The sequence below is a fragment of the Macaca thibetana genome, chromosome 3 (assembly GCF_024542745.1).
Source record: "Macaca thibetana thibetana isolate TM-01 chromosome 3, ASM2454274v1, whole genome shotgun sequence".
Classification (NCBI taxonomy): domain Eukaryota; kingdom Metazoa; phylum Chordata; class Mammalia; order Primates; family Cercopithecidae; genus Macaca; species Macaca thibetana.
Window position 1 is genome coordinate 153333915 of NC_065580.1, and position 20272 is coordinate 153354186.

The following is a 20272-nucleotide window of genomic DNA, read 5'->3' on the forward strand; positions in this document are numbered from 1 at the left end:
ACTTGCTGGATAAGGCATAATTTTCATGTTATTGAACCCAAACCATTCTTTTGTTTTGAGGCAGTCTGGGACTCAGAGTCCCAGGCTGCCTCTCCAGGTGCTCCCTGGACTGCTCTCAGTGGCCACACTCCCCTACAAAGACCCTCATTTTGTGGGTTTTTTTTTTTTTTTGGAGACAGTCTTGCTCTGTTGCCCGGGCTGGAGTGCAGTGGCACGATCTCGGCTCACTGTAACCTCTGCCTCCGGGGTTCAAGCAATTCTCCTGCCTCAGTATCCCAAGCAGCTAGAATTATAGGCGTGCACCACCATGTCCAACTACATTTTGTACTTTTAGTAGAGACAGGTTTTCACTATGTTGGCCAGGCTGGTTTTGAACTCCTGGCCTCACGTGATCCGCCTGTGTCGGCCTCCCAAAGTGCCGGGATTACAGACGCGAGCCACCGCGCTGGCTCCTCGGACCCTTGCTCTGAAGCAGCTGTTGTCTTGGTTTCCAGGGTGTCAGCAGTCCTCTGCCTGGAGCAGCTTCACCGCGATCGATTGACCTCGGGGTCACACGGCCTTGCAAGGCCATCTTCTTACAAGTACACCAGGCCCTGGATTTAGGGTCCTCACCTGGGGCAACTGCATTTTATGTAACTAATGACATCTATGAAGACCTCATTTCCAAACAAAGTCATATTCTTTTTTTTTTTTTTAATTGAGATGGGGTCTCACTCTGTCACCCAGGCTGGAGTGCAGGAGTACAATCTTGGCTCACTGCAGCCTCCGCCCCCCATCCCCACCCAGGCTCAAGTGAACCTCCTACCTCAGCCTCCTGAGTAGCTAGGACTACAGGCACGTGCCACCATGCCTGGCTACTTTTTTTTTGAAATGGAATTTTCGCTTTTGTTGCCCGGGCTGCAGTACAATGGCACGATCTCGGCTCACTGCAACCTTCGCCTCACAGGTTCAAGTGATTCTCCTGCCTCAGCCTCCCTAGTAGCTGGGATTACAGGCATGTGCCACTACACCAGGCTAATTTTTTGTATTTTTAGTAGAGATGGGGTTTCTCCATGTTGGTCAGACTGGTCTCGAACTCCCGACCTCAGATGATCCACCCGCCTCAGCCTCCCAAAGTGCTGGGATTACAGGTGTAAGCCTCCACGCCTGGCCTCATGCCTGGCTACTTTTTTGTATTTTCTTTTTTTTTTTTTTTTTGAGACGGAGTCTCGCTGTGTCTCCCAGGCTGGAGTGCAGTGGCGTGATCTCGGCTCACTGCAAGCTCCGCCTCCCGGGTTCACGCCATTCTCCCGCCTCAGCCTCCCAAGTAGCTGAGACTACAGGCGCCCGCCACCACGCCCGGCTAGTTTTTTGTATTTTTAGTAGAGACGGGGTTTCACCATGTTAGCCAGGATAGTCTCGATCTCCTGACCTCGTGATCCACCCGCCTCGGCCTCCCAAAGTGCTGGGATTACAGGCTTGAACCACCGCGCCCGGCCAACTTTTTTGTATTTTCAGTGTAGACAGGGTTTCACCATGTTGCCCAGGCTGGTCTCGAACTCCTGAACTCAAGCAATCCACCCATCTTGGCCTCCCAAAGTCCTGGGATTACAGGCATGAGCCACCGCACCTGGCCTAATAAAGTCACATTCTGAAGTGCAGGGTGGACGTGAGTTTTTGCAGGACATCAATGAATTTGGGGGGACACCCGTCCAGGCCTAGGGTGGACGTTTTTGCAGGACATCATTGAACTTGGTGGGGGACACCCATCCAGGCTTAGTGTCCTCAACAGTGAAGCCTTTATAATCACAGCCTGAATTGTACACTTTGAATGGCTGACTCATGTGGAATGAACTGTTATCTCAATAAAGCTGTTACCAGTAAAAACAGAAATAAAAGCCAGGTGTGGTGGCTCACGCCTGTAATTTCAGCACTTTGCGAGGCTGAGGAGGATCACTTGAGCCCAGGAGTTTGCGACCAGCCTGGGTAACATGGCAAGACCTCATCTCTACAAAAAAATTGTTTAATTAGCTGGACGTGGTGGTGCGCCTGTGGTCACAATTACTCGGGAGCTTGAGGTGGGAGGATTGCTTGAGGCCAACTGATTGAACAGAAGTTGCTGTGAGCTGAGATCACACCACTGCACTCCAACCTGGGCAACAGAGTGAGACCCTGTCTAAAAAAAAAAAAAAAAAAAAGAAGTAAAGAAAGATAAGTCTGGCCGGGCACGGTGGCTCAAGCCTGTAATCCCAGCACTTTGGGAGGCCGAGACGGGCGGATCACGAGGTCAGGAGATCGAGACCATCCTGGCTAACACGGTGAAACCCCGTCTCTACTAAAAAATACAAAAAAGTAGCTGGGCAAGGGGGCGGGTGCCTGTAGTCCCAGCGACTCGGGAGGCTGAGGCAGGAGAATGGCGTGAACCCGGGAGGCGGAGCTTGCAGTGAGCTGAGATCTGGCCACTGCGCTCCAGCCTGGGCGACAGCGAGACTCCGTCTCAAAAAAAAAAAGAAAGAAAGAAAAGTCTGTCTCCCCTCTCCGGACTCTCTGGCAGGGGCATGGGCTTGGTGGGAGCTGGCACGGATGGGGGCATGAGCAGGGCAGTGTGCAGGGGTCCAGGCTGGCCTCGTGGAGGTGAAGGCTCTTTCAGGGACAGCCTGAGTCCGCATGTTGTGGGGGTATCTCCTCAATGCAGTAATTTAGGCGGAAGTCCAGCTGGGGTGAGGTGTCTGTAATACCAGAGGCCTCCAGAAAGTGCAGACTACCTGACGCTGGCCAGGCCCGGCCTGATCCCCACAAGTGTCTTGGAAAGGTCCTACCAGGGTGGAGAACAGGGGAGGCAGCAAACCCTGAAGGTGGGTCCCTCCCAGCGAGTGTGAGACAGGTGTTTACTGGCACCAGAGGAGGACCCCCAGCCCCAGGGAGGTGTCAACAGCCACGCTCTGCCAGTGGTGTCCCGAGAAGCCCCACGAGCCTAACGGCCCATTGGGTCCCTTCTCTTACTTCCCGGCTCCCCTCCCTCTGCCATCCTCACCCCCACGCCACTGGAGCACAGCCCCTCTATCCTAGGAACCCAGATTTGAAGCCCTAAGCCAGCGTGGCCTCAAGGGCAGGTCCTGGACTTGGGGCTGGCCTTTCCCACCCACTGGGGAAAGCAGCCCCAGCTGCAGTCCTCACAGGGGCTGAGGCTTCAGGGCCAAGCATGTTGCCTGCTGGATATTTGGCTCAGACCCTTGGGGCAGGAGGTGACTGAGCCAGCAGGTGCCCCACCCCTGGACACGCTCCAGCTTGGAGGCTAACCCGCCGTGTTGGCATCTGATGAACCCCAGTTCCAGGAAGGCCTCTAAGATTTTCAGCTCATCTATTGTTCCTTGTGTAAGAGCAGGTACTTACCCTAAATCCTGCCCTTAGAGCAAATGACTGGGATGCTTATCTGCTTCAATTGTCCAGCACATCCCTGCCGAACCACACAGACCACACCACTCCCCTGAGGTACATAAGCCCTGGGCTTGGCGGTGACGCGTGGGCCCCAGACACAGACGTGGCTTCTGTTCCTAAGTCCCTATTACATGTTTCTTGCTGATAAACTGTCTTTCTGAGAAACCGGATTGGGCAGCTTCTTCTTCTTCTTCTTTTTTTTTTTTGAGATGGAGACTTTGCTCTGTCTCCCAGACTGGAGTGCAGTGGTGCGATCTCGGCTCACTGCAACCTCCGCCTCCCGGGCTCAAGTGATTCTCCTGCCGCAGCCTCCCGAATAGCTGGGATTACAGGCACCTGCCACCACGCCCAGCTAATTTTTGTATTTTTATTTATTTTTTTTGAGACGGAGTCTCTCTCTGTCGCCCAGGCTGGAGTGCAATGGAGTGCAGCTCACTGCAAGCTCCGCCTCCCGGGTTCACGCCATTCTCCTGCCTCGGCCTCCGGAGTAGCTGGGACTACAGGCGCCCTCCACCTCGCCCGGCTAGTTTTTTGTGTTTTTTTGGTAGAGACGGGGTTTCACCACATTAGTCAGGATGGTCTCGATCTCCTGACCTCGTGATCCGCCCATCTCGGCCTCCCAAAGTGCTGGGATTACAGGCTTGAGCCACCGCGCCCGGCCAATTTTTGTATTTTTAGTAGAGATGGGTTTTCACCATGTTGGCCAGGCTGGTCTTGAACTCTTGACCTCATGATCCGCCCGCCTCAGCCTCCCAAAGTGCTGGGATTACAGGGGTGAGCCACTGCGCCCGGCCAAGGGCAGCTTTCTTTGGCCTCTCTGCCTCTTTGGACTTTGGGATAGGTCTGCATAGGCATCCCCCGCAGCAGAACACACTCCATGCTAGACGTGGTGGGCTGCATCATGGCCCTCAAAGAGGTCCACATCTTCATCCTCAGACCGTGTGAATTTGTGACCTTATCTGGCAAAAGGTACTCAAAGGTGGGATTACATTAAGGATCTTGAAATGAGAGATGACCCTAAATTATCTAGGTGGGTCCAACATCACACAGGGTCCTTCTAAGAGAAAGGGAGGAGGTCAGAGTAAGGGAGAGGTGGAAAGATGTGGCACTACTGGCTTTGTTGATGGAAGGGGCCGTGAGTAAGGGGATGCAGGCGCCCTCCAGACACTAGAAAAGGCAGGAAAAGGATTCAGCCCCTCCAAGCCCCCAGGAGGAACCAGCCCTGCTGACTGCTTTTAGACTCTTCTGGCCTCTGCAACTGTAAGAGAACAAATGTGTTCCTTTAAGCCATTCAGCTTGTGGAAATTTGTCACAGTAGCCTTAGGACACTTTCATGCCAAGCAGGATTAGGCCTGTAGGCCCAGAGTAGCCACCACAGGGGACGGGAGCAGTGCAGGCAGCAGTGTGCCAGACAAGGAGCAAATCCCGTAAACGAGGCAGCAGACACCCTGCCCCAGCCGCCCTGTGCCCTCCCCTGCATGCTCTGTGGTCTGGGGTCTGTGGCTCCTGGTGTCCTCCACAGGGAGGGGCGTCCAGAGGGGAGCCTCGTGGAGAGGGGCTGGTTCTGCAGCCCCCGGTTCCGCCTTCTCCTTGTTCTTGGGACACAGCAACCAGCCTGGCATTGCTGGATATTAGTTTGCGGGTTTATTGCACAGGTGCACATGAGTCAGGGGAACACGAGATCGGCCAAGCCAGAGGCCCTGCAATGTCACCACCCAGGTGTGAAGGAGCCAGGTGGAACCCAGGAGGAGCAGACGCCCTTGGCCAACACCCGGAGCTGGACCTCAGAATCGCGCAGGGAGGGCAGGCAAGGGAGCCCCTGCCTCCTATCCCCGAGGGCTCTGACCTGGGAAGTCCTGCAGGAAGCCCATGCCGGGACACCCAGGCTAGCCCCCCCAGGCAGAGAACAGAGCACAGGACGAGAGGGGGCCTGGGCTCGGCAGCCAGGGGCAAGGCATGCTCTTTCCTCCAACAGGGAGGTTTCTAGGGAGTCAGCTGCCCCCATTTCCAGCAGCAACCCCTAGCGTGGCTGGCGGGGTACTGGGTGTTCAGCCAATCACAGGTAGGGAGCTCCTGGGATGGGGGGGAAACCATCACGCCTCAACACGACCAGCACGAAACAGACGCAGCCTACACAGTGCTGTGGGAATCAAGGCTCACAAACATCCGCAGGACACACGCAGGGCCGGCCACTCCGGCAAACAAAGTCACCCCGAACCTCGCGGGGGCCGCACTCCCTCGGCAGGGGGACCACGGAGGCGACAGGTGCTGACACCTCCGAAGAGCTGAGCTCCATTCCAGGGAGGGGCCAGGCCACGCCGCAGTCCTCCCGTTGGTCCGGTTCTGCAATCACTAGATGAAGCTCCGGCTAAAGTTCTGAATCAGGAATGATGCAGCCATGAAGTTACAGGCATCCAGAAGGTCACCACACACCTCACCCCCTTCAGGGGCCTGCGCGGAGCCAGCCGAGGACTCAGGTCCATTCCCCAGAATGTCAGCACCTCCGCCTCCCGTCACCAAGAAGGGGCTTCAGATACCTCATGGGGACCTACGATGGCTTGAGCTTGACACGGGTCCTCCTAGCTGCTTGACACACTTTGGGACGCACTGGAAGGGTCTGTCAGGCCTGCTGAGGCCTCTTTTTGTCCCACCAGCCCTGCACCCACCTTCCTCCTGCTAGGGGCTGGGTCTTGGGTTAGAGAGTCACTTGAGGGCAGCCGGGCGCGGTGGCTCACGCCTGTAATCCCAACACTTTGGGAAGCCGAGATGGGCGGATCACGAGGTCAGGAGATCCAGACCATCCTGGCTAACACGGTGAAACCCCATCTCTATTAAAAACACAAAAAATTAGCCGGGTGTGGTGACGGGCGCCTGTAGTCCCAGCTACTCGGGAGGCTGAGGCAGGAGAATGGTGTGAACCCGGGAGGCAGAGCTTGCAGGGAGCCAAGATTGCGCCACTGCACTCCAGCCTGGGCGACAGAGCGAGACTCCATCTCAAAAAAGAAAAAAAAAAGAAAGTCACTTGAGGGCTTCAGAAGCCGCTGACCCAGCTTGCAGCTCAAAATGAGGACAAAGGTGCTTTCATCCACCTTCACGGAGACGCTGGCTTCGCAGGCCGGTGGGCGAGGCGAGGCCCATGTTTTACTTAGGACAGGTTTCCCAGGCAGTACCCAGGCCGTGTGGGGGCTCCCCAAACACAGGCTTAGGATGGCATTCTCCCCTCTCCGTTCCCACCCACCTATCTGCCAGACACTGGGCTCGCCCTTGCTGTCCATCCCAGCACTGATGGACAGGACAGAGATGCGTGGGGTCAGTGGCCCTGTGGCACTGGAAGGCACATCCCACCAGAAATGGGCTTCCTGTTGCATAAAGACCAGAAATGGCCTTGTAGTGAACTGGTGGATGGGAAGAAAGGAGAGGCTGGCATTTGCGGGTGCTGTTCCCACCACAGCCCTGAAGCTGGGGGCCCCCAACAAGGCTTGTCCCAGGCAGGGGGTCAGGGATGGATGGGACATCTCTTGCACGGGGACAGGGTCCTGCTTGGCTCAGACGGTGGGAAAACTTAAAAACACCTGTTTATTCTGCCAGAATTGAAAGAAAAATTCCAGGAAGAACTTTTTATTAATATAAAGTTTTAACATATTGACCAGTCAGATCTAAATTACTAATTAAACTCTGTTTTAAACAAATGAACACACTGTGTTACAATGAAAGGCAGGAAAGTGGTTTTAGACGCAGATCGAAAACCAGTGTCTTCACGCACTGAGAACAGGAAACATTCTGCTCTGAGAACGAAGTGCAGAGTCGACAGGAGACACACATGCGACAGAAAGCCCCCAGCGGGAGTGACCGTGCACCCTGGCGGGTCGTGGGATGCCCGGGCAGTGGCTTGGACACAGCTGCCATGCTACGATGCCTGCTGGGCCCTGCAGGAACAGGGGACACACACAGAGCCCAGCCACGCATTGCTGAGCATGGCACAGGCCACACACACCGGCTCCTCCCACCTAACAGAGAGGAGTCGCACACTGGAAAAAGTCCCCTAGAAGGATGGCTCATGTCCATCCTACCGGGGGGATGGACGCAGGGACCCGGCCCTGGCTCTGGCCTGGTGGCAACCCCTGCTGGTAGAGGCAGGAAGTATGCAGCTGGAGTCAGAAACTGAGGTGCTGTCTATAAAAATTCCAAGATTCTGCCGGGTGCGGTGGCTCACGCCTGTAATCCCAGCACTTTGGGAGGCCGAGTTGGGTGGATCACCTGAGGTCAGGAGTTCGAGACCAGCTTGGCCAACATGGTGAAACCCCGTCTCTACTAAAAATACAAAAATCAGTTAAGCGTGGTGGCGTACGCCTGTAATCCCAGCTACTCGCAAGGCTGGGGCAGGAGAATCACTTGAACCCGGGAAGCGGAGGTTGCAGTGAGCCGAGATCGCACCATTGTACTTCAGCCTGGGTGTTAGAGCAAGACTCCATCTCAAAAAAAAAAAAAAAAAAAAAAAAAATCCAAGATTCCCACCTCCTTCCGCCTGAGACGGCCAGCACCTGCACCTGCCAGGCAGGAACACAGGACAGGCCCAGCTCTGCCCACGGCTACAGGGCCACAGAGGCTCAGGCCTCCTTCCCTGTGCAGGGAGTCCGGAGGGGGAGCGGCGTCCACCCAGACCCACCAGGCCAAGCTCCAGTCTTCCCTGGCTTAGGGCTGACAGACTTCCGGGCAGTGAACCTGGCCTCCCAGAGCCACCCTATCCAGGGCCTGGGGTCCTTCTGGGCGCCCCCTCGGCCTGGTCATCAGCATCCGTCTGAGTGCTCGGTGGATGGACACGGGAACGGCTCTCCAGGGAGTCTCAGTGGAAGCCGCTGGCCCGGCAGCCAGAGGCGGTGTGGAAGGAAAAGGCTCAGCAGGCACATCCCTCTGGCGGCAGAGTGGTGTCGGGGGCCACACAGCTCTCCCCTGGACTCAGAAAGCCAGGTTCAAAGTTCTCGTTTCCCTGTCTGCACATAACATGCTCTGCTCACTCACAAACTCCAGTTCCCCTGCTCTGGGCCAGGCAGGCAATCCACAGGGAGCGGTGTGTGAAGGAGGCCCATGAGACCAGGCGGGCAGCAGGGGAGAGACGGAGAGATTCCTGGCTACCCGGGCAGCACAGTACAGTGCGGCCACACGGTAGGGGCACCTCCGATCTGCATGAACATGGACCCTGCTGCCCCGACACAGGTGGCCCCATCGGAAGGCAGGAAAGACAAGGAGAAGAGCTCCAGTCACCAGAACACTCTCAACCTCCTCTTTTCACACAGTTAAACTAAAGAGAGAACGAGGCTGGAGCCAGGGCAGATGGATGGGCAGGGCGGGGAGCTGCTCGGGGCCCAGCAATCTGAGGGCCATCTATACCACCTTCCCTGGCCGGCGCCCTCCCAGGGCCTTGCACCCTGCACCCTACTGCGGGCTCTGCCTTCTCTGATACCAGGCATGACAGAGGCCTGAGCGCAACCACCTCGTTTTTATTTTCTTACCTCGGGTGGCGGTGGGGACTGTTACCCCAGGGGCTTGGCCTCCCACCTGGTGCAGGCAACTCTCTTGCCTGGTGACCTCAAGATGGAGACGTCCCTCACCTACTCATCAGCACGGCTAAGCCAAGCTGGCCTCCGTCCACGTAAGACCAAACGTTTCAAAACTGGCTCTAACGAGCTTAAGAACAGGACATGAAACGAAGCATCACACTGTACCTGTTTACGTGTATTGAAAAAATAGCAGATGCAGATAATAACCTCGGCAGGACCAGACAACAATTTAAAATAGATTTTAAAAAGGATCCTATCGTGGAATTCATCCTTATGATCTACAAGGAGAAGTTTGAAAAACTGGATTGGCCGGGCGCGGTGGCTCAAGCCTGTAATCCCAGCACTTTGGGAGGCCGAGGCGGGCGGATCACAAGGTCAGGAGATCGAGACCACAGTGAAACCCCGTCTCTACTAAAAATACAAAAAATTAGCCGGGCGCGGTAGCGGGCGCCTGTAGTCCCAGCTACTCGGAAGGCTGAGGCAGGAGAATGGCGGGAACCCGGGAGGCGGAGCTTGCAGTGAGCCGAGATCGCGCCACTGCACTCCAGCCTGGGCCACAGCGTGAGACTCCGTCTCAAAAAAAAAAAAAAAAAAAAAAAAAAAAAAAAAAAAAAAAAGAAAAACTGGATTAAGAAAGTATTAAAATTCTGTACCCTGACAATAAGCAGGCAATGTTGGACCAATACAGCTCTCCCCTTAAAGTAAATTCTTTTCATTATTTTGCATGTTATTAACTATGGAAAGTGAAAACAAAGATCAACTCTAATTTGGATCCAAGCCATATGGAAACCCACTGCCAATGCCCATGGTTACCTTCCTGGACGAGAAACTGAAACTCAGGACCACCGGGGGCCTCTGCCCAAGTCGTGAGAGACGAACATGCCCGGGTGGAAATGGCCCATGGGCAAGGCAGGCTCCAGTAGCTCTGTGGTGACAGCAGGCAGTCTGGGGAGGGGATGCCGGACACTTCCCATAGAGGCTGACAATTTCCACAAAAGCCCTGCACCCACAAAGCCACCGTCTACTCTCAGAAACCCCTGATGTCTTTCTCCTTAGTCACAGCCCAGGCCTCTCCTGGCTCGGCCGACACAGCCAAAGAAAACAGAAGAGAAGTTTCGGATTGTGCCAGAGAGCTCAGGATTTACAGGAGGCGCCTGCGGGGACAGCCATTCTCCTAATTCTTGCTTAATATAGGGAAGTCCAAGAACTAAAGCTGATGTGGGGACTCAGCCTCTGAAACGAGCTTCAAAGAACCAAGAATCAAAGCTTGCTCGCCAGGGCACACCGCCCGTAACACCCACTGCATGGGCAGAAGGGGCCTGACACCGCGTTCTCATGCTGGGCTTTCACCAGCTCACAGAAGAGGCATTCAGGTTCTCTCCCCCGTGCTATATGTGCTCTTGGTGTTTTTAAAAAAAAAGAAAAGAAAAAGAAACGCTTTCCTGGGGGCTGGCAATGTGGCACACGCCACGGTCTCCACTTGGCAGTGAGGGTATTTCCAGCTGAAGGCCCTACAGAGGCCCAGGTGGCTCTGGCGGACCCTTGCACTCACACAGCGGGAGGCCGCCTCCCCGCCACGCTCTGGCCACAGCCTTCCTCCTTCCTGCTGGTGAGGCAGCGCCCTGCAGGGACCAGTGGCCCTGGGCAGCAAGGGGCCTGCCACCCGTGTCCTCGAAGCCAGGAAACATGGCTGGGAAACCTGTGTCTGACTCACTGGTTGAGGTGAGGGAGCCGGGCGCTCTGACACACACTCATGAAGACATTCAGAACGAACAGAGTGGGGAAGAGTGGGGACGGGGGTGGGGGGTTCCATATAAACCTGCATCTTTTTGCCTTAGGGCATTTTTCAACAAAGAATGCACTCCTGGCAAGCGAGTCTTTCTAGAAGACACTGGAATGGTCTCACAGGAGGGTGTGGGCTTTGGGAGGGGCCCGTCTGTGGGGAAGGTAGTGGGGTGGGGGTACCCCTTGGAGAGTCTGCTTCCTAGGGGCCCCATGGGCCCCCACTTCCTGCATCTCCCTATTTCTCTCCAGCTGTGGCTTCCTTGGAGACACAAACCTCTGCATGACCCAGAGGTGGGGTGCGGGGCTACAAGGGTGTGGTTGAAATCAAGGCAGGCCAGAGATAGGCACTGCTGCCTATAGCTATACCTGGAGGGACCCCAAACTCTGGGCAAAGTGGGGCCAGGGAGGTCACTGCTAAGCAGAGGATGACAGGACTTGTCAGAGCTGGTGCTGTGGCCTCTGCTGCCACCCCAGCCTGCCCAAGGGCCTGGGAACTGCCGTGCCAGCAGGGGCAGGGGGCGGGCACCCCTCTGTCCTGTCTACAAATGCTGTGGCTTGATGTGCTGTCACGGGCAGCGCGTGGCAAACGTGCAGTGCTCAGCCTGCTACAGCACGGATGACGGGAGCTTCCACAAGAAACCTGACGGGGTGGCTCTCTGGAGCTTCAAAGCTGCTCTCGGCCCAGCACGGACCTTACTGCATTAGCATCTTCCTCACGTCGTGCAGCAGATTCCTGGAAGACGGCCATGGGCTACAGGAGGTCCTGCGGATACCTGAGAGGTCTGCGGACCGACTTGAATGTGCTGGGGCCTGGGAAAGTCCCTGTCGCTGCCCTGTGTGCGTTCGAGCAAGCTCACATCAACCCTTCCATACGGTGAAACAACAGCCTAAGATCTGAAATCCCCAGGGACTACATGAGCAGCAAAGTAAGAAACAAAAGTTCAAGTGCAAGAACAAAGAGGCTATGATCAGAATGACAGTCAAGATATCTGGCAGAATTCTTTCTGACCCCAACAGTTACCACCCAACTCCTTCTCAGAGATGCAAAGACAGAGGCCACCCAGGCCCAGTCCACGCACAACATGGCCCCTGTGTGGTAGCGGCAGCCAGGGCCCACTCGAGGCTCCAGGCGCAGCAGGCTCGGCCTCACCCACTCACCCTCCCACATGGAACGCCTCTGAGTTGGCAAACAGGGGCCTGTCTTCCTGGAGGCCCAGGAGCCTTGTGGGGAAGAGAGCTGGGTTTTCAGATCACAAATTTCTGTGACCGCTTTGTTATTTTCACAAAGCACGACTGGCACATTTCACAATGAAGACCAGCAGATGCCGGACACTCATGAAAGAAAAAAATATCAAGTTTCGGTCATGGCTCTAAGGCAGACGTTACATGTTTTCACAGGGACAAACATGGAGACACCAACGCGCTGCGCGTCACGGGTGAGTGGCGCGGCCCTCACAGCACCGTGGCCTGGACGACGATCTCCGGGTCCTCGATATCCCTTTTGCTCTGCACCATCCGCAGCTCCAGCTGCATGGGGCTGGGCTTCACTCCTTCCCCGGCCTGGGCTGCGGGGCAGGCAGAGTTCCCGTCTCAGAGGGGCTCCCACTGCTGCCTGCTGCCCCCACTCTCAAAGGCAACACCAGCAGGAGACACTGGTCACACCTTCGAAACCAGCACATGCCGGCTCTTCTCTCCCACCCACTTCAGGACCCAGGAGCCCATGCAGCCCACGCAGCCTGGCCACCGTACCTTTTGCACACTGGATGGTCCTCTGCAGAACGTGGTGCAAGGCAGACACGGTCTTCTCACAGGCCACCTGCAGGGAGGAGAGACTTGCTGTGCCCCAGCCCACGCACGACACCCGACGTGCCCATTGCTGCCGGGAGGGGATTTCCAGTGAACACAAAGGCCGTCCTGCTCTCCGAGCCACCGGGGAGCCAGCTCTGCCAGCACACGTGCTGAGTCCCGGAGGACAGGCCACGGACTGTCCACCACGGAGAGCCTGGAAGGCTGAGCGGATGCCTGGTCCCAGTCACCAGCTCTGGACAAGAGATGGCTCACAGAAGGGACAGCCTCGTGACCTGCATAGAACCTGGCAGGCAGCAGGAGCTTGGTAAGAGTGCCCAGAATTAACTCCTTTTTTTTTTTTTTTTTTGAGACGGAGTCTGGCTCTGTTGCCCAGGCTGGAGTGCAGTGGCCGGATCTCAGCTCACTGCAAGCCCCGTCTCCCGGGTTCACGCCATTCTCCTGCCTCAGCCTCCTGAGTAGCTGGGACTACAGGCGCCCGCCACCTCGCCCGGCTAATTTTTTTTGTATTTTAGTAGAGACGGGGTTTCACCGTGTTAGCCAGGATGGTCTCGATCTCCTGAACTCGTGATCCGCCCGTCTCGGCCTCCCAAAGTGCTGGGATTACAGGCTTGAGCCACCGCGCCCGGCCGAATTAACTCCTTATAACGAGTCTGCAGGGGGAAGCGCTCCTGCCGAAAGCCTGGCCAGTCATCACTCGGTGATGCCTCAGAATCAAAGGTGCTGGGGAAGCACGGCGAACTCGCTCCCTGACTCCACAAGCCTGGGCTGGCCAAACCCAGAATGTGACCTTGGGTGGCCCAGCAGCGAGGCCTCCTCGGGGCACCAGCTGGCACGTTTCCACTGCTCTGCACCACCAATTAAACACGGCAGGCCTACTTAATGGCCCTGTTTAATTACCCTTGAGGGGCCAGAAGGGACAGAATGAGGGGGCTGTGCATTCCAGCTCGGGGTGTGCAGAGGGCTAGTCCCATGGGAGGCGAAGGGCCTCAGTCCACCTCTTCCATTTTACACACCAGCACACTCAGCTGAAACTGTCTTGTTCGGGAGGAGGTGCACCCTGGGGGACACATGGCCCCTTGAGGGGCCCGGCAAAGACAGGACAGGGAGAGCCACCTGCAGGTCCTGACCTCTGAACTCTTCCTTCCCCGGCGCACCCAACGGTGACAGAGGCGTCCTGTCTTCCTCCTGCCACTCCCATGGCATCCCCACCCTGCCCCACATTTCAAAGGGATGGCAGGCCCCTCCCTCCTACCTAAACCCACTGCAGATGCAGCAGGGAGCACCCAGGGGAGTTTAGGGGGCTGAGCCCAGGGGCTGGGGACCACCTCAGAGCACAGCAGGGGTCTGGACAGTGTTGTAGGAAGACACACTCCAAGGGTCTGAGGACTCGGCTGACAAAACCACCCGCCAAGGCCACAATGCAACTTTGCTGCACGCAGCACAGGAGGTCACGAATCTGAGCGCCACAGTTGCAGCGAAACTCCTCTGTCCCCACTGAGCTGTGTGCTTAACCACGGGACACACAAGAAAGGCTCACGAGATCCCACATCCCAACCTGCCATGCCAGTCGACCAGCAGACCCACTCCGCCCAATGTCTAAGCAAAGCCGCCTGATCTCCACAAACTTGTAAAGCAGGCAGACACCCCGACAATGCTGGGAAAGAGCTCTCCACACTTGCCTGGACCCTGTCCTCAGCCTCCCGCCTACTGTCCACACCTGCCTGGACCCTGTCCTCAGCCTCCCGCCTACTGTCCACACCTGCCTGGACCCTGTCCTCAGCCTCCCGCCTACTGACCACACCTGCTTGGACCCTGTCCTCAGCCTCCCGCCTACTGTCCCCGATGGGCGGCTCTGGCCTTTCAGTCCCTCAGGTCACTGCCGTGGTCACACTGTGGGAAACGCTGCGGGTGCCACTCCTCCGCAGCAGCCCCCAGGTCACCAGGACACAACAGCTCCATGCACCCCACAGCCCTGCGTCAACGCCAGGCAGACGGCATCTGAATTCAGGTGGGACCCCCGTGGGTCTGTTCTGACGCATCTCTCACCTGAGCCCCCCCCGACTCTGATCATCCCTAGGTCCCAAATAAGGGGAGATGGGAGGCGATCTGAGGGTGACAGGTGCAACTCCGGAGCCCACGGCCCAGCTACTGCCCTGCCCTGCAACTGGGGCCAGCACTCAGGGCCAGGCCCTGTCAGCTCAGCAGGGACCCCCCCAGTAGGACTCTCATACCCTGCTCTCCACGAGGTGCCGTGGGAGTGGGCGAGGAGGGGAGGGGTGGTGTGGCTGACCTTGAGGTTATTGGGGTGCTTGTGTGTCCACGCCAGGAGCATGGCAGCAAACAGGTCCCCAGTGCCCACAAAGACAGCGTCCACCTTGCGAATGTCCATCCGGATGCGTTCCATCACCATGGAGCCAGCGGGATTCCCTAGGGGGAGAAGATGGGCAAGGTCACTGAGATCTGCCGCTCCTCTGCCAGGGCCAGCCTCCCCATCCCTGGTCCTCCCGGGCACAGTGGCAGGGAGGGTCATGGGGCAGAGCACACGGTGGCCCCGCTCAGGTTGCAGGGGCTCTGGGCCTGCATGGGGACCCCACCACCACCGCAAGGGAAAGACTGCAGCCTCAGAGAGCCACAACCAGGCTGGTCTCGGGGGTCGCTGTGCAGCTCCCGAGAGTAACAACGGCGTGAAGAACTAGGAGACGTCTGTACACATCCAAGTGTGTGTGTGTCCGCGCGTGTGTGCGTGTGCCCGCGTGTACGTGTGTGCCCGCGTGTACGTGTGTGTGCCCACGTGTATGCATGTGTCCGTGTATATGTGTGCATGTGTCCATGTGCGTGTGTGTGTGCCCACATGTGTGCGTGTGCCTGTGTGTCCACATGTATGTGTGCGTGTATCCATGTCCACATGTGTGTGTGCGTGCCTGTGTGTATGTGCAGTTGTGCCTATGTGTGTGCCCACAAGGCTCCCATGTCCAAACAGAGAGAGCGGCGAGGAGGCCACAACTGTTCTCTCGGGGCCACGGGTGTGAACTCGTGGCCACTAGCTTAGGGCATGGCCCCAGCCTTGTGTGTCATTTTCACACTGTTCAGAGAAAATCAACCTGGTGGTATCTGTGTAAAGAATCAGCACAGCTGGGCGGACGCGTCCTCCCAGTCAACTCAGGGACTCGGCCCAGCTTCGAGGGAGGCCTATGATGCTGGGCCCGTGGAAGCGGGTTCCAGCCAGGCCATTCACCAGGACCCGTGCGGTCTTGCGAATCCCATCGACCTCCAAGAGCCTGTAAAATGGGGGTGTCATCCCAGTGCTGGGTAAGGCATAATTTTCATGCTACTGAACCCAAAACATTCTTGCAGCCCCAAAGGACGCCTTCCTCTGGGAAGAGCAGAGGAGGCCGCGGTGCATAAGGGGGGCACTTACTCCTCCTCTGGCTCCCCAGGACAATCAGGTAGTCGCTGCCCTGCGGGGAGGGCAGGTCGGAGCTGGTGATGACCACGGTGTCAGGGCCCATAGAGTGCAGCATGTCCATCACCTGGCAGCGGCATGGGGAGCGTCAGCCACGCCAGTCACACGCCACTCCCCCAGGGCCCGCCACACGCCACTCCTCTGGGGCCCACCACACGCCACTCCTCTGGGGCCCCTCATACCCCACTCCCCTGGGGCCCGTCACACCCCACTCCCCCAGAGCCCATTCTCAATAGTGCCACTCCCAGAGGGGAGACAGCCACCTGGTCAGCCACCATCCTCCCCAAACTGTCAGCCCAAACTGTGGGTCCACGCAGGTGACTGGTGAGGGCCTCCCCCTTGGGGGCTGGACAGGTAAGTGGACAGACGCGTGCCTGTCCTGCAGGGGGGAGGAGCTGACCCCTCTGTGCGTTGGTTTTTCTGTAACTCTTGTGGAAACTGTCTCCACTGCACGGCTGCCTCAGAGCAGGCAGCACGCGTGCACACACACGTGCTTCACACACACGCACGTGCGCACGCGCACACACACATTCATGCACACACACGTGCTGTACACACACACGTCCATGCACACACACACACACACGTGCTGCATTGCCACCCAGCACACGACCATAGCAGAATCTGGACCCTGCCCCAGGGCCAGCTGACTCTGCAGCCCCAGGGCCCAGGACCAGGTCAGCGAAAGGCCCCCGAGTGGGAGGAGTGGCCGCTGCAGGGGCCCATTGCCAGGACCAGGCCCCTGGGCTGTGAAGACAAAACTCAGGGTAGGGTCAGGCTGCTTGGGAACGCAGCCCCAAGCACGTAGACTCCTGCTGCAGTCGGACAGCGTCCGCTCTAAAATGCATGTTGAAACATCGCACCCATGTGGCAGTATTCCGAGGGGGTCCTCTGGGGCGTGATTAAGTCACAAGGGCTCCCCTTTCTCTGTGCCTGATGAGAGGGCTGGAGGAAGCAGCATGGGGTCCTCGAGCCCCCTGCCATCCACACATGAGGATGCAGCAACAAGGCGCAGTCGGGGCGGCAAAGCAGCTCCCGCCAGACCCTGAGCCTGCCGGCGCCGTGGCCTTAGACTTCCCAGCCTCCAGAACTGTGGGCAAAAAAGTTCTGTTTTGTTTGTTTGTTTGTTTCGTTTTTTTTGAGACGGAGTCTCACTCACTCTGTCGCCCAGGCTGGAGTGCGGTGGTGCGATCTCCAATCTCAACTCACTGCAACCTCCACCTCCTGGTTTCCAGCGATTCTCCAGCCTCAGCCTCCCAAGTAGCCGGGATTATAGGTGTGCACCACCACGCCCGGCTAATTTTTGTATTTTTAGTAGAGGTGGGGTTTTACCATGTTGGCCAGGCTGGTCTCCAACTCCTGACCTCAGGTGATTTGCCCGCCTCAGTCTCCCAAAGTGCTGGGATTACAGGTGTTGAGCCACTGCATCCGGCCAAAAGTTCCATTTTTCATAAATCATCCAGTCTCAGGCATTTTGTCACAGCAGCCCCAACAGACTAAGATGACTCAACCAAGGCTCAATGCTAGCATGACACCCATGGCCCCAAGTCCCAGAGAAAAAGGACTTTGAAGAAACTGCCCCTTGGGCGGCTGCATCTGCTCCTGTGTCGAGCCTCCAGCCTGCCCTGCAAATTCCAAACATGCCCAGGAGCCTCCAAACAGCTCAAGCCACCGCCTTGCAACATCTCTTCACACACACAGGCACATATGCGCACACACGCACACACCCATACATGCACACACATGCGCGCACACATACACACGCTCGCACGCACACGTGCACACACATGCACGCACACGCACACACACGCACATGCACACATGCACACACGCGCACATATCTGCTGGTCTCTGGAGGCCCATGACTGGTACAGACGGTTCAGTCACTGCTGGGGACAAATGACGCAATGGTGCCACTCAGGCAGCCCGTCTCCCATTCCCACCGTTGAGTGGCACATCTGCCCCGCACAGGCCCCAGAGGGCCTCCTTACCGCCAAGGCTTCCTCCTGGCTGTGGATCTTCCGGCCACTCAGTAACCTGGAAGACAGGCGGGGGCAGGTGAGCCTCTCTTCTCCAGGTTGTGTGTTGACATTCCCCAAACTACAGCGGCTCTGGAAAGCCTCATCCCCACAGGCAGCTACTCTTCATCCACTGGCCACCATGGGCCGGGGCCTCTGCAACATGTGCGGTTTGCTTCTAAAGGGGACACTCATATGACAGGAGTCAGGCAAGGCCCAATCATGGTTGCTGTTTATACATAACCAAGGTGATGGACAGCAGCCGCGGCCCCCACTTAAGGCCATGCCATAGCGCAGGGTCTCAGCATGGGTGACTGACGTCCGTACAAAGTCATAGAGCCGCTAACGATTTTTTTTTTTTTTTTTTGAGACAGAGTCTTGCTCTGTGCCCCAGGCTGGAGTGCAGTGGCGCGATCTCGGCTCACTGCAAGCTCCGCCCCCCCGGTTCATGCCATTCTCCTGCCTCAGCCTCCCGAGTAGCTGGGACTACAGGCGCCCGCCACCTCGCCCGGCTAATTTTCTTGTATTTTTTTTTAGTAGAGACGGGGTTTCACCGTGTTAGCCAGGATGGTCTCAATCTCCTGACCTCGTGATCCGCCCGTCTCGGCCTCCCAAAGTGCTGGGATTACAGGCTTGAGCCACCGCGCCCAGCTGCTGCTAACGATTAATGCACGCAGGGGCTGCCCATGGCTCAGGGGCCTCGAGTGAGATGCCACCGCCGAGTCTGGACAGGCCCAGGTCAGGAATCCCAGGCCTCCAAGAGTCCAGGCGCCCCCCACCCCTGCGTGAATGGGGAACTCGGAACGTGGCTCAGGGCCAGGTAGAGCTAAGCTATGACAGGCACCAGCCTCCTCAACAGGCAGCTCCACTCTTTTTTTTTTTTTTGAGACGGAGTCTTGCTCTGTCACCCAGGCTGGAGTGCAGTGGCCAGATCTCGGCTCACTGCAAGCTCCGCCTCCCGGGTTCACACCATTCTCCTGCCTCAGCCTCCCGAGTAGCTGGGACTACAGGCGCCCGCCACCTCGCCCGGCTAGTTTTTTTGTATTTTTTAGTAGAGACGGGGTTTCACCGTGTTAGCCAGGATGGTCTCGATCTCCTGACCTCGTGATCCGCCCGTCTCGGCCTCCCAAAGTGCTGGGACTACAGGCTTGAGCCACCACGCCCGGCCTACAGCTCCACTCTTAATGGCACTGGGGGGCTGGCGGCTTCCCCTTGGCGTCTGATTCTTCAGCTGGGGGGCCATGCACCCAGAGAAAGACCTTTTCAAACTCAGTATCAGACAGGCAGACCCAACACACTCCTCTTCCCCTCACAGGGTGGCAGGTGACCTGGCCGCCTGTGCTGCCCCCACCCTCCCTCCGCCGTGGTGGCCCAGGCAAGCCCACAGCTCCCCAAGTCACCCCTCCCCTTCCTGTCCCAGGGGCCCTGCCACTCAGGAAGGCACAGGGGCAGGAGAACTTTCCCCATCGCCCATGGCTGCCGCCACCAAAGGGAAGGTGTGAGCCTGGGACCCGGCAGGCAGGGACTTCTCCAACCCAGGCACCCCCACCACATCCTGCTCTAGTATCAAGGGGCACTCGCCCCGCGGCAGGACCTTCCTGAGGACCCCTTTGTAAGCAGAACAGGCAGCCCGAGGGCAGAATGGAGACCCTTCTGGCACGTTCTCTGCAGCTCTCCCTGGGGAAAGACTGGTAGCATTTGCCATTTAAAATGACTTACTCTGCTGGGCACCCTGGTTCACGCCTGCAATCTCAGCACTTTGGAAGGCTGAGGTGGGTGGATCACCTGAAGTTAGGAGTTCAAGACCAGCCTGGCCAACATGATGAAACCCCATCTCTACTAAAAATACAAAAATTAGCCGGGCGTGGTGGCTCATGCCTGTATCCAGCTACTTGGGAGGCTGAGGCAGGAGAATCGCCTGAACCCTGGAGACAGCGGTTGCAGTGAGCTGAGATTGTGCCACTGCACTCCTGCTTGGGCGACAAGAGTGAGATCCGTCTTGAAAAATGAAGTAAAATAAAAAATAAAATAAAATGACTTACTCGGCCTCAAACTGGTTGGGCGTGATAATGTCTGCAACCGGCACCACCTTTTCTTTGTAGACGGGAAGGAGGTCCTCCGGGACATACTGGCGAACAAACGAGACAGGGGGAGACGCTGAGTCACTGGGAGGGAAGCATGACGGGGGCGCTGAGGGAAGCCCACCACAGAGTGCTCCCTAA

At 57.3% G+C, this 20272-nt stretch overlaps 1 protein-coding gene and 1 pseudogene across 2 annotated transcripts in view; both read right to left on the reverse strand.

The window, feature by feature from the left end:
- Positions 1-5285: 5285 nt before the first annotated feature.
- On the reverse strand, positions 5286-9276 carry LOC126950669 (uncharacterized; annotated as a pseudogene). The gene is made up of 2 exons (XR_007724241.1): positions 6464-9276; positions 5286-6147 (listed from the first exon to the last, which is right to left on the reverse strand). The product of XR_007724241.1 is annotated as an uncharacterized LOC126950669 (transcript).
- Positions 9277-12017: 2741 nt separating this feature from the next.
- The window catches only part of PDXK (pyridoxal kinase), a 43420-nt gene continuing 35165 nt past the window's right edge, over positions 12018-20272 (reverse strand). Inside the window, exons 6-11 of the mRNA XM_050784468.1 lie at positions 20093-20178; positions 18024-18069; positions 15988-16099; positions 14860-14996; positions 12510-12576; positions 12018-12325 (exon numbers count right to left, since the gene is read on the reverse strand). Of these exons, the coding sequence (XP_050640425.1) occupies positions 12213-12325; positions 12510-12576; positions 14860-14996; positions 15988-16099; positions 18024-18069; positions 20093-20178 (561 nt within the window). The 3' untranslated portion in view covers positions 12018-12212. The remainder of the gene's footprint in view (positions 12326-12509; positions 12577-14859; positions 14997-15987; positions 16100-18023; positions 18070-20092; positions 20179-20272) is intronic.